General features: G+C 31.2%; 2 protein-coding genes across 2 annotated transcripts in view; one reads left to right on the plus strand and one right to left on the minus strand.

The window, feature by feature from the left end:
• Nucleotides 1–2: 2 nt before the first annotated feature.
• On the minus strand, nt 3–3,984 carry LOC113520323 (inhibitor of growth protein 2). Its single transcript, XM_026905626.3, has 5 exons — nt 3,718–3,984; nt 2,839–3,045; nt 2,429–2,617; nt 1,900–2,019; nt 3–1,741 (listed from the first exon to the last, which is right to left on the minus strand). The coding sequence occupies exons 1-5, from the start codon at nt 3,851–3,853 to the stop codon at nt 1,419–1,421; spliced, it is 975 nt and encodes a 324-aa protein (XP_026761427.2). The 5' UTR covers nt 3,854–3,984; the 3' UTR covers nt 3–1,418.
• Nucleotides 3,985–5,623: 1,639 nt separating this feature from the next.
• The window catches only part of LOC113520306 (microtubule-associated protein Jupiter), a 166,155-nt gene continuing 157,713 nt past the window's right edge, over nt 5,624–14,065 (plus strand). The window contains exon 1 of the mRNA XM_031914644.2: nt 5,624–5,873. Within this exon, the coding sequence (XP_031770504.1) occupies nt 5,815–5,873 (59 nt within the window). The 5' untranslated portion in view covers nt 5,624–5,814. The remainder of the gene's footprint in view (nt 5,874–14,065) is intronic.

Here is a 14,065-nt window from a genome sequence, read left to right on the forward strand (position 1 = left end):
TATAACACATAATATCTATAAAATACAATATTAGTACAGTAGGAGAAGGCCTAATCTATCATGGTATATTTATTCTGAGGGATGGTTTGATCATCACTTTGTTAATGTTTTACGCTGATCGTAAGGCAATTTTTTATGTATGTCTGAATGTGTTATACACAATTGTTTATTCTGTGCTATGTATCTTTGAACCGTAAACAAGCTGACAGCACATGATAGTATACAGTGGTAACTGTTGCTAATAGACATGAACAAATCCGTGGACATAGAGAATATACTGTGATGATCATCATCCTTAATCAGCGTTGTCATTCTTGAGGTCAGCAGTGTTATTGTTATTGTCTGTCATATTCTAATTTTTAAACCAAAAGAGCTATGAAAGCCAGATGGTTGAGATTGAAACAGGTTCAAGCAGGAAGAGGGAAGTATGTTTACTTGAAATCTTTTTTGATTGTCAATGTTGATCAAATTTTCAAATATCAAAATAAATTTTCAAACGTGATGCTACATTTGTAAAAGTTATTAGTGTTGAAGAAATTGTTCAAATTGTGTAATGGTTATAACTGTTTGTTAGATAACAGACACAATTTGTAATTTGTTGGCGATTTCATTCTATTATCTACTTGACGGCGCAGATTACCTTTTATGACATTAGAGAATTGAATTATAATAATTGAAACACAGTTGATTATTATTAAACTTATATTCAACTTATTGACAAGAGTTGACTACGCGCATTTTATTCTTCGTAAATAATCGTAAATAACTATATTATAATTAAATTATTTACATCAATTTCCACATGTATTAATCTAAACAATTTATCACATTGTTGGAACGAGGGAATAAATGTGCGTAATCGCTCCAATTTTGGCAACACTATCCTATGAGAATAGTTTTCTACAAAGTAACTGTCGAAAATGCAGAACTCCCAAGTTGTTTTCTTGGTGATGACGAGAAAAAATAATTACATACAATAATTATTCTTTCTTAATTTATTCATTAAAACATTTGCTTTAATCAAAATAGTTATCTTAATTTTCCAATTCACTCTGTTATAATTTCAAACATAAATAGAGATTCTTCTAAATAATTAATTGTAACTTGGAACTAAGACTCTCGTTATACAAATAAAGCTTATAATTGGATATTATGTAATTGAAATTACATTTCAAATACTTTAAAGAGTATTAGGTAGAAAATGAGCCAATTCTCATATGAATTAGGAGAATACATTTTCACTGGGATTTACAAAGGTTTGGATCAGTATTATATTTACAGTGCTTATCTGTTAATCTGCTTTGGAAAGAGATGTTTAAAACGCAATTGTGAAGAGAACTGTACTGCTGATTGCATATGATTGCACTGTGTGCTGCCTCTGTATCTATAGTTACTTTAAGTCACTGTCCAAATAGACACTATGCTTTCTCCTCTTTCTCCTTGTTATACCGTTCAAGCTCTTTAAGAAATTGTCCCTTCGGTTTCATGACATTGGGCCTATCGCCACGGCACTTGGGGCAGAACCATTTTCCTTTAGGCTTAGTCGTAAGTGAAACACAAGAGAAATGAAACCACTCTATGGGGCAAAGGTCGTTGTCACAAAGAATCATTTCACCAAATGATATCTGATCACAGAGGCAGTACCTTGGTTCATCAGGATCAATGGCGTCTGTCTCCTCTGGTGGGGTCTCTGACCGTTGAGCTGTTTGTCTAGCTTTGCGTTTCTTCTTCTTACCTATACCTAAAAAAAATTAAATAATAAATATATACATAAAAAAATTAATACTATAATGTATCAGTTGTGGTTTTGTTTAGCAATTAGCTAGTTGACACATCCTTTGAGATTTAGGTTTAAATATTCTAAAAATTTTAGATAATTTTTTCTAAGAATTATAATACCTTTCTTATGAGAAGTATTATGTGCATGTCTTTCACTGTCTCGCTCACTAGAATCTGCACCATCTGTCGCAGCACCGGCAGTTGTACGCGATCGTCGTGCACGTTTTGACCACCTTTCACCTAACATAATAATAAACATAAAAGATTAGGAAAGCTATAAAAAAAGGTTAAAAATAAACATGCTCACGAATGTAATCTCTAGTAGAATAATAATTGTTAAAAATTTAAGACTCAACATGTTTACACTGTTTTAAGCATATAATTTTAGTTGCACATAGAAGGGATGAATTTATAGGTGTCACTTGGATTGATTTGATAATGGTGTTTCTATCACCAGATAAATTTAAACAAATGTTTAAACTTATAATACTTGTTAGAAAAATTGCACAAAATGTTAAATTGAATAGAAGGTAGAATATACTGTTCTAGCATAGGGGGGTTTAGTTCAAAGTTAAGTTTAACCAGCAATCTTTGAAGTTTTAAGCTGTTATAGTTATTTTTTTTAGAAAAATAAATAATAATAAAATACCTCCTGTTTTCTCCCTTTCCACTTTGTCCTTTTCTTTTTCATTAGTGCGTTCAGGTGGTGGTGGTGGGGCTACATTCAAGGGTTGGACTTGTAATGAGCTTGTATCTTTATCCACAGTTCGTGGAGTTTCTAATGGAGTAGTAGGTTCTTCTTTTGTTGTGCCATTTGTGTTCACATCAAGACATGAAACTGTAAGAACATTTTTTTAAATAAATATAATTAAAATGATCTATGATTTAAGTAAATAGTAATATATAAATAGAAATATGATATATATTCATCTAATGTGATAATTATTTTACATTATATTACTGTCCTTTTTTCTTACTTACATTGGGTAAATATCTTTAATATATTAAAAAAATATTCAAGTAAATATTGCTATTTTTAAGGGTAGGTATAAATCTTACCTAGTTTCTTGTGGTCAGCATCTAGAGATCTCTGTTTATTGTCTATGAGATCTTGTAATAATTGCACAACCTGTAGTTTTTCATCTCCTATTTCCTGGGCAGCAACAAGAGCTGCCTGTAACCGTGCTGCAGCTCGGGCACGGCGTCTTTCTTCAGTGTTTGCAGCAATGCAAACAGCTATATGTGTCTCTGCATCTCGAACACATTCTGTTAATAGATTGAGATAATAACTATTAGTCACAGTTAGTCTTTATTGAATAACAAATTACACTTAGTTACATTTACTAGCCTAGTATATATATATAATAGCATAAAACATTTTTAAAAATGTTTGATTTTTAATCACTCTTAAACAGCTAAATAAAATTGAATTTGAATGACATTTTGTATAATTGATCATATAATTTTTTTCTCATTATTTACAGATTACATACATATTATTACCCAGACATATATAATGTACAATTGTTATGAAATGTTTTTGTAATACAATGTAAATGATGGTAAATTAACATAAAATCATTTGATATTGTATTTTTTTACAGATACATATAGCCATCTGTCATACCCTCTCATTCTAAACGGGGTTATTTCCAATTTCTTAAGTAAATAGGTATAATATTGTTACTTCTTAACATAATATTTTTGAATAAAAGAAGGCGATAGAAAAAATAATAGCTCATAACTACGTTATTTTTGTTAACCACAACATAGATGTTATATCTATACATACATACATGTATATAAAATAGGATTGAATGACAAACGTCAACACAAGATTTTTAAAGCATTCTCATGAATTACATGTTGCTTCTATTGTATTAAAAGATAACCACAATTAAAGTAAATTGAGGGAGGAATCGAAAATAAAAGAATTACCTCTGTACGTTACGTCAAGCTCGCGCATACGCGATAAATGTCGTTGCAGGTCATTCGGTAGATTTTCAACACAATCTAGGTAATTTTCAACGTAGGTCGCAGAAAGCAACGCTTCAGTAGAAGTTTGACTGAGCATGTTTAAGATTTTACTATATTTCTTATCATCACAATATCAAAAAGATGAAGAATATTTTACTTTCAAAATGAATAACAAGTTCAACAGCGAATAGCCGTCAATCAAACTTCTTCAAGCATCGTCGTCGTTCAGAAACAAACATGACCAATGGATAAAAAAAAAAAAAAACAGTATGATCTCTGTACACGATCAAATTAGAAATATAAGTATTGTCATTGTTTTTAAGATAAAGAAAACAGAACAGTTTCCACAAAGTCGTGAACGACTGCTAATTATAAAAAAATTATTAAGTAGCAGTGATTGCTTTTTAATTGCGCAACGGATAAAATGTAATAAAAAGAAAAAAAAATATAACAGTATTTTCAATTCCTAAATTGCTTTATGTAAAAATTTATAATAAAACATACGATAAATTTTCGGTATGAAATTCTTTTTACTAAGGATTTTAAAAGACCCGGATATTATTTTTTGAAATTTAAATAGAAAAGTTGAAAACTATACCATATTTATTGTAATTTTTTTTTAACAGTTAATATTATTTGATAATAATCGTTGGTGCTGCCTCTGTTAAGCGATTTAAGAATTAAAAGTACCATTACGAATTAAATAGTAAATGGTGCTGTTCGTTAGAGAAAAATGTATTTAACGCATTTAGCGATTAGAAAGTAATACTAGAAATTTTTAGCAGAGGGAGACTTTGTACAAAAGTCGTCTGCTTAAATATTTTATTGGTATTGCAATGGTTACTATTACTATATACTGTTTTTCAATTTTCACAAAATATATTACGAAAAGAAACGTTGGTTTCTGTGTTAAAATGTGTACTATTAATTTCATATACATATCGAATAATAAAGGGGTGAAAAATATAAAAAAAAAATAAAGGTGATTGTAACGGGCATGTTTTCTGGAGAAAAGTTTCAGAAAAAAATTAGTTTCGCGGGTAGAACACTCCCTTAAAAAGATGCTAATAATTTTAACTTTATATAAAGTTATAATAAGTATTTATCAGTATCAATTGCGTAATTCATAGTTATGAGACCTTTGTATCTATCACAGGAAAAGTTAAATTTATTAAATTTTGAGAACTCGGTGTCATAGACGTAGATATGTAGGTATATTACTTTACGTAAATATTCTACACCCTAAAACTGTAAAATATTACACGAACAGTTTATGAAGGATTCCCAATTTGTAAAAAAATATCCCATAGCGTTATTGAGTTCATCGTCCGAAAGTCCCTCTTTAATAATATCTTAAAGATCGAGAGCGAGTCAGCAAGAGTGGTACCTGGTAGCCAGAATAACTAATAAATAGGTATTCGTTAAAGATTATACAGGTATATATGATTGGGCACGTGGCACATTTTGATGATGAAATGAAGGCTATATAATATGAGGATATTTCAAAAGCCATGCATACCTCTAAACCTTAATATATATAATGGATGCAGGTAGCTCGAGATCGTTTCTTGTAGCAGTCATGGGGAAGGTTTATGTTGTGGTATTATAAAATAAATCAAAATAAACAAACTTAAATCCAGATGTTATATAATTGAAATTGCCAATATTGATACTTTTATATTTTCTGTTTTAAAATACAGGAAATATAGTGTTTACTATATTTTTTAAAATGCCGCCTAGCTAGCTGATTAGAATGTACGAGAAAAAGGAAACTATAATTTTATCTAATACGAGTCCAATTTGAGTGGAGGCCGAGTTCAACACCTACAGTAATTTCACCCACGTCTTCTTTGTCATAAAACTAAATTGTACAACGCAGTGTTCCATATAAACTCACAGTACTGGCACGCAATTAAGTAAGTTATATCGACACAGATTTTTATGAACTTTTCGTGACACAGATTTGACGTGACCTGTTGACAGTGTAATCCCTTGAGTTTTCGGGTGGAGGGACAAAATTTTAAGTAAATTCTCAGTGAATCTGTGTTTTAATCACCAATGTCATCCACACTCATATTTGTGGGGTTGCCGGAGGATTCAAAGAGCTCAATTACAAAGTATGTACCTACTTATTTTAAGTTTAATTTAAGTTATATGAAATAAATACGTGATTGTAAATTTGACCGCTCATGTGGAGAGGTCGAGAGAAGGTTCTTTAGAATATTGTTTCAATGCATTTTAAATGTTTAAGAATTTTAAATAAAATAGCCTCTTAATTAGGTGGATAGGCTTGTCTTTCATTTCCCAATCGTTTAGCACCTGTTTATTATGATAGGACGTTATAGAAATACTTTAAATTTCATTCAGATAAATACTGTGAGGTGACTTGTATGTGATTCTCCTCAGAAACTATTGTAATTAATTCTTAAATTTGTTACGATGAACCTTTTTTTTTAACGTCTGGAAAATGCTTCCTCGTATTCTGCCAGCGTATACAGATAGTGCAGGTGAGGTTACTATTTGTTTATTATCCATTAAAAAAACTGATTAAATATAACAATATATATTTTGTATTATTAATATCTTTTGTAATACACGATAAATATATATGATTTTGTATTACAAAAGATATTTTAAGGTTGTTTAACCGTTTTTTGTAAGTAGTAACTAAGGATATATTTTGGGTGACTGTAAGAACATCTAAAAGAAATATAAGCCAGTATAAGCAATATTAATGTGCGTAACATACCTATATTAGGGAGAGAAGAGATTGTTAGTAATGAGGTTATTAATTGCTACCGATACCTTGTCAGGTCGTCTATCATTCGGTTACTGTAGAAACCATTGTGGATAATTCCTAGTGAATATATCACGATGGACCAATTGATCCATCTTTATCTTTATTATTAATTATAATAATAATGTTTATTTATTTATCTCACAACTTTTTTGAGTACAATTAAACATTTAAAATAATATACCATAGATACATCAAAGTTATAGAGAACTAGTGCCTGAACTGGGTATTCAAAGAACCCGTATCACAAGTCACCAGGACCCCTCCCTGGCACGAAACAGTTTATGGTAATACATACAACGGAATACACAAAAGTTGTTAGGCGTAGCAGATACAATACGAACACATGAAAATACATATACACACATCGTTATATGATATTTAAAAGTTTAAATAACAATCAGTCAAACTGGATATAAATTAGCAAGCAAAGGCAAGGTAATCAAGTACACTAAGACAGGGGGAAAAAAATAACAGTTAAAGATTAACTGCCCTGCCATTGTACACCATTAGCATAGGGTATATTCCATTTACATCCATCAAACACTTAAGAGGAGATCCCTAAATAAGTGGTAAATTTATCAATGCAACATTTGAAAGGTAAACAAGCTGACCACCTCATAAAAACAAACGTTTATGAGTAACACTACGGTTATTTAATTTCACTGTTAGATCCCATTATTCAAGCTAAAACGCAGCCATGTAAGCACAGCTGTTCGAAGGTAGAATCACGTGTTGCACTTACGCATGCAAACCATTTTTCTATAAAGATTCCCTTTTTATGTATTATTTGTCTACATTGGAAATATCACAAAATAGATGTATAAGTAGAATATGGATACAGATTGTGCAATTATAAAAGGCGCCCTTATCGCTAACAGCGATCTCTTAAAGACTACCTGACATAAAGTAGTAGGTATCTATTATCTACTTATATCAACACGACCAGGATATGTTATGCTCATTTAGTATACCTCTTCAGACTAATTGAAGCTGTAGGTTGGTCCAGATTTATTCCAGTTCACACGTAGGCGGCGTTTGCGCATTCGCCTTGAGTTTTCCAATTAAGGCGAACGACAGGCTTGCTTACGTTTTAATGGTTTATTTGTTCAAATTAGGAGTTATTGTGCAATGTTTTGGTTAGTGCATACGTTTTGTTGGCCTTGTTGGTTCCTTTCAGTGTTGCCAGATGTAATTTTTGATCTTTGATTTCTACGTAAATAGCAAATACTATTTATTCCAGATTTATAAGATTTCTTTTTACTCAATCACAAACTTGAGCTAGTTTTCACTACGTTTTGCCATGTAACCACTTTGCGAGTAATAACTGATAATACTACGCGAGCGCTGAAAAAAACGCCCTCATTTCATGTTGCAACTATTATCTTTATAAGCACCAAAATAAAAAATAAAAAGCTGAAATTTTTCTAAGCCTATTTATTTTTTCTCCAAAAATTTTGCGAACATATTTTTTTTTATCCAAAATATCGATAAAGAAATATACTCAATGTCAACACCGGTTTGTTTAGCACAAAATGAAATTGGTATTGTTCTCGAGCATTGTAAAGCCATACTTCCAGGTGTCACCGTGTTATTAAAATTACGCCACAGCGATGTGGTCTTGGAATAGTCGGTCCGTTTGCTTTGATAATTCGCCTCGCTAATTCTCATGCAATAGCAAGAATAAAAGGAACAACGGACCAAACAATAGAATTGCAGCCAGGATTGTGAATAAAATTAGTATAGGTTACATTATTTTCGTTTAAAGTTTCTATATAGGTACAGTTGAATTTATTATATGCATTATATTATTGCTGCAGTCTATGCACCAACTAGCCTTTGATTGCATCTATTTAACCATGTATTCTGAGTAATTGTGTATTTATTTGTAATTCCCATTACCTAATTTGGTGCAATAGTAAGTGTATCTTAGGCAAATCAACAATACCTAATGTAATAACTGTTTAAAAATCTTTGTAATATAATAAAATTGTAACTTGACTATGTCTGTATATGAGAGATAATTAAGAAAAGATTATGTAAGGGCTCTTAATAAGGGTAATGGCAGTCAAATCAATAATTTATAGAAATGTCTCTCTGTATGGTAATGGCTGGAAAGAAGCCATATAGTATATTTAAAAAAGATTCATCTAATGTTTTATAACTATAATTTTGATATGTAAATATATATATATAAAAAAAAAAACATTAGTGGAACTATAAAGTAGTATCATTTTGGAGTACGTCGTCTACTGGCTGTATGTTTGTTCCGGCATTATGCAAAAATTAGATACGGTTTTCACGGTTGTATTTCTAATATTCTAACTTAAAATCTGGTTTATCTTAATACGCCACCTAGAAGTTGTTTATTTCGTTGTTTTCCTACTTCAGAAATCCATTCTTACGAAGTAACGGGCAAAAAGCTAGTTGTGCAATACAAAACGCATTCTTCGTTGGACGATAGATATTAGATACTTATGCCATTATTTAATCATCCCGAAAGATAAAATTGTACAGTTTTTAATGACACGTATTTTAAGCAAGTTTTAAAAAGAGAGGTTTTAATATCCCTATAAATAGATACATCTATTTTTTTGTATGTTGGTACCTTTGATAATAAAAAAAAACATTCGTAAATAAGCTAAGGATTTTCCAAAAGCAAATAGGCTATTACGCGATCGCTCTCCTATAAAGGAGTTCGCTCTCTTATAAAAGACAAAAAACTTGTCAAAGGAAATGTGATTATACCAATTCATGCAGCCTGCAGGTTGCGGTATCACGTAATAGGATTATTTTGGCTTAGTCAAGAGTTTGTAACAGGATAGTCTGGTTTTCCGGGAAGCCTTATAGTATCTTGGCGGCTTTGTAATGCAATGCAACCTGTAATGATGGGGTGGTGAGATCGTCTATTTTGTTATAATGTCTATATTTATCATTCTTTATTTGTATATGAATTGAATATGTATAGTGAAGACGTTGTTTTGTGTAAATTAGCTCCCGGATCTTGGTGTACTCGGTCGTGCCTTCAGATGTTTGTGGCCTGGCTTCTTATAACACAGAGTATTCTATTGTAGCTTGGGGACTAGCTGATAGGTTTTATTGTGTGGCACTTATTTTACATTATGATTATTCTATGTACACGCTATTGTCAAATATGTAAGCCCTATTCGAAGTCTAAGTCAAAATATGATGACAAAATCCATAAAAATTCATCAAGTTTTTAAATAATATTTTAAAGATATTTAGACCACGTATATTTATTCGCATTTAAAGTTCTAATTATGATGATGCGAAGATAAATAACTGCTAACTACCTACTTACTCATCCATTGTTTATCATCTAGTATTATATTTTTCTCTGTTAATTTTGTTCTCTTACATTTTGTATTATTAGTTATGTTAGTCTAACGAAATACTGAAATTTATTAGCAAAAATATAAAGATATACCTGAGTGGTACATAGGTATCTATAGCTTTAAAAATCAAAGCTTCTGAGGAAGCGGAGGCGGCTGGCGGCGGCGACGCGACGGTCACGCACGAACTGTCTGCTCGCCACACAATGGCGGCACACCCTCGCGGAAGCTGCTCGGCTCGCTATTACATGCTCCGGTACTCCTTGCGGCGTCTGCGATCCTGGTCTCGCCCTCGGTACCGGCCAGTAATACTAACATATTGAATTATATTATAACCATATAATAGTGGTTGAGCCTGTCGAAACAGTGTAATCGAATAATGACTAGTCTGTCTAATATCTGTGTTACACATACAACAATTTTCACCCAAGTAATATTGGAAACTATCTACCTCACAAGCAATTTTAATAGGACGAGACACTAACAGAGTTTTTAGTACCAAACGAGCACAAGTACAAAACAAAATTTCTATTTCAGCCGTGAATGCTATATAAACTAATTCTAGAAAGTTTTTATGTTCATATTAAAAGTTATATTAAATTTGTACAGTTAGGTAACGACAATTGAATACTTTTGTGAGGCAAAATCTAATTAATTTTTTATTTATGATATTTTTTTGCATTCGACAGGAGTTAGATGCTCCTATATAAATTTTATGTAATAATATAAAGTGTAATGACACTATTTTAAGGGTAGGGATCTGTGGTTAATAGCGGAATGTTAATATGTCGGTATGGTATGATGTCTAAGTAGTTAAAAACCACTCTAGCACTAAACTCATTCAATATCTTTAAGGATAATTAAAAATATCTAATTGTCCTGTAGTGTTTATTAATATTATTTTTTTATTCTAATGGAGCTATATCAAGTCAAACTATAATACCAATTCACTAATTCCTAAGACAGTGTTCGTTGATAAACTAAAATCCATTACTTTTATTGGCGTTAATGTCAACACAGCTAGCAATTATAAAAGCCCGTTTCTTCCGGAGAAATGTTCTTTTGATTGTTTTGTTCCGTGCCCCTTTCCCGTTACGATATCTGTTAATTAGAGGGTTCGATACAATGGTTATAAAGACAGATAGTGTCAATTAGTGGTTATACCAACCGACACGGCTTTGTTTATTTCGTTGAACAAATTGGTAAAATCAGTATTACCAACGCGAGTTTATGGTTTACAAATTGTTTCAAAATTCCTATGTTCATTTACCGAACGTGGTGCATAAGCTTTAAAATCCAGAAATTACATATATCCCTGCAAAAAAATATTTGAATATAACAATTAAGTACTTATATTAAAATAAATTATTTTACTCCAATGAAATTTATTAATAATTAGTCCAAATTGTTTACTTTAATTGTTTATTTTATTTTATATTAAATGTATTCCGAGGTTTTATCCATGTGATTTAGGACACAAATGTATATTCTATAGATGTTAATGTAGGACATATCTACACATCTGTGTACTATATTTACAGTGTAACAAACATCTAAAAGTTTTTATAAACTTATAATATTATTAATAAGTGTATTAAGAGTATGGTTTTTGTTTCACAAGTTTACGTTCGTTTATATTATAGAAGTGATGTTCGTGGAATGAATAGATGCCGTTTCGTAAAATGATACATTCTGGTCTTATAAGTCTAATCGTCAATCATAAGAAGCCTAGTTGCATATAAGTACTATGATGGGAGTTTTCTTGTGGTAACATAGTGTTGTTTGTGATGACACTAACTGTTATTATGCTTGTCTCGTTTGCAATGAATTTAGATTATGAATGAGAAATGAAGTACAGGCGGCCATATTATTTTTAAATATGGAAATGCAAAATTAAATAATGTTTTTATGTAGTTTAAAATAAAGGGATCTCTTTTAGAGATAAGTTCACCCTTGCTTACATTGTTTTTAATTGTAATTATTACTGTACGTTTTAGTGCAATAAAGAATATTAATAAGTTGACGGCCCATCTGTTGAAAAGTGCCAACTGTCACTTCAGACATAATGGCAGCAGCACGGATAGTATTCTGTTACTGTGTTACCCATAGTGTTTTTGATGTATTTTAATTCCCTAACACTAAGATGTTATGCCTCTATACCTTAATATTGCACTGTGATATCTCACCCTTCAAAGGGAAACAACCATGAAGGTACAATTGTTTGGCAGTAGAAATGTGCATGAGATGAAATTATTCATACAGGCGACTTTTGTATAAAGTCTCCTAGTAAGTCTGTGTAATCCAGTGTTTTTATAAAGAGATTGCATTACACATTATCAGTAACTCAGAAACATAGTTAAAATATTGATACCATGTATTTCTATGCAATCTGCAAGTAAAGCAATAAGTTAAGACAGGTATACCAACATACTTATGTTTGTTTGCAGGGCTATCTTGCCACAAAATCAAATATATTATTTGAAGTATTTTTATCACGAATTTTACGAGTAAATATATTATTGACCTACTCATTTGAAAAAATATTGTGCAAACTATTCTAGTGCTTTATACGAGAAATTGTAAATAAAAAAAAGGTAGATAAACAATTATTGTAAATGTGCAAGTTTGTAGCTATAGATGATTGCATGTTTGTTATCAGATCACGGCTGGACAGATTAGATTGGAATTTGGTATATAGATAGACTATAACTAGGATTAACATAATATAGGGGATTTTTATCTTTATTCACGCAGGTAAAGCCGAGGGGTACAGCTAGGTACAAGTTAGGATTTATGAATTTTAACTGTACTTAATAAGGAACACGGAGTCGATCGCCTGTGGCGTTAATTCGCTCCGACAGGAACGCGTAGGTGTTGGGAGACGAGCAAGAGTTATACGGTTAATGTTACTACGTGTACGTAAATTTGTGACAATTTGAATCTTATGCTTTTAGTATTAAAGACTTGTGATTGTACATATTCTTATTAACGGTTAATCGGTAAGGCACGAAAACCGTTTTAAATTATCTGATAAATGATTTTTGTACGATATCTACTTTATTTATAAAAAGCTATAGGTATGATAGATATTATGAGTGTTCTCTAACCATTATCAGTTATATAATATTTATATCATATCATTTATGGAATGTTAATGGATTTAATTAACATTCCATTACGAAATTGGTCTTCGCCCATAAGAGGAGAATATTAATAATGTATCAAATATTTATAATTTATTATATTCTGTTTTTCAATTTTCTTTATTTTGCACTTTGTTTAGTCGCTTCTTATGTCATCCCGGAGACAGGAATGCTGACACGTTGGACTCTTATTATTACTATATACTTGATAAATAGGTTAATTATATATGCTGATGTTGACGTACTTATATAAATATGTAATGTAATAAGTATGTCATCATTATCATATTAGCCATTATCTGTCCACTGCCTGTGAATGTAGGCCTCCCTCAAAGACTGCCATGAGGAACGGTACTGACCTATTTGCATCCACTGATTTCCTACAAAGTATTTAAGGTAACAGTTAATAAGCACATAGTTTGCATGGTTTTTCTCTATATTTTATAACATACAAAAAGTGTAGTGTCGCCTTTTTATAGAATTGAAAAATATGGATAATAATATTTATAATTATATTAGGTAATTTTGTAAAGATACTTAGATGTTTGTCACTCATTCACGCTTAAACTATTCAGCATATTTTAAAGAAATTAAATAAGCAGATAAACCATATACTAAATTGACACATAGATTGTTTTTATCATAAAATTTCATGCGAGCAAAGCCACAGGATATAGTTAGCAAGTAGTAATTATATTTAATCGGATACAGAGAAATATGAATTGCATTTATAACATTAATTTATAAAGTAAAAGTCATAACAATTTGCAATTTAATGAGAGATACTTAGTCATAATATTACTAGCAATATAAATGCAATTCCATGTCGCAGGAGGTAACGCGTGTAATTGGATCTATTATATTTGATAACCACCTGTTACTGATGGCCACTGTACTCTGATCCCCAGTGCTTCGTCAGAAGTACTAGTACTCGACGTGGTCTCCATATTTCGACGGTTCAAGGGTGTAGTGGTCTTCATGCGCCGGAAAATCGCTAAGTTTCACTGCTAATGAGC

This window comes from Galleria mellonella, unplaced genomic scaffold (assembly GCF_026898425.1).
Source record: "Galleria mellonella isolate WM207_F2 unplaced genomic scaffold, CSIRO_AGI_GalMel_v1 utg40, whole genome shotgun sequence".
In the NCBI taxonomy this organism is placed as follows: Eukaryota; Metazoa; Arthropoda; class Insecta; order Lepidoptera; family Pyralidae; genus Galleria; species Galleria mellonella.

Coding starts and splice junctions, on each gene's coding strand:
- LOC113520323 (XM_026905626.3), bottom strand. CDS start 3,853: ATGCTCAGTCAAACTTCTACTGAAGCGTTGCTTTCTGCGACCTACGTT. Junction 2,618..2,838: donor TGCTGACCACAAGAAACTAG/GTAAGATTTATA, acceptor ATGTTCTTACAG/TTTCATGTCTTGATGTGAAC. Junction 2,020..2,428: donor GGAAAGGGAGAAAACAGGAG/GTATTTTATTAT, acceptor TTATTATGTTAG/GTGAAAGGTGGTCAAAACGT.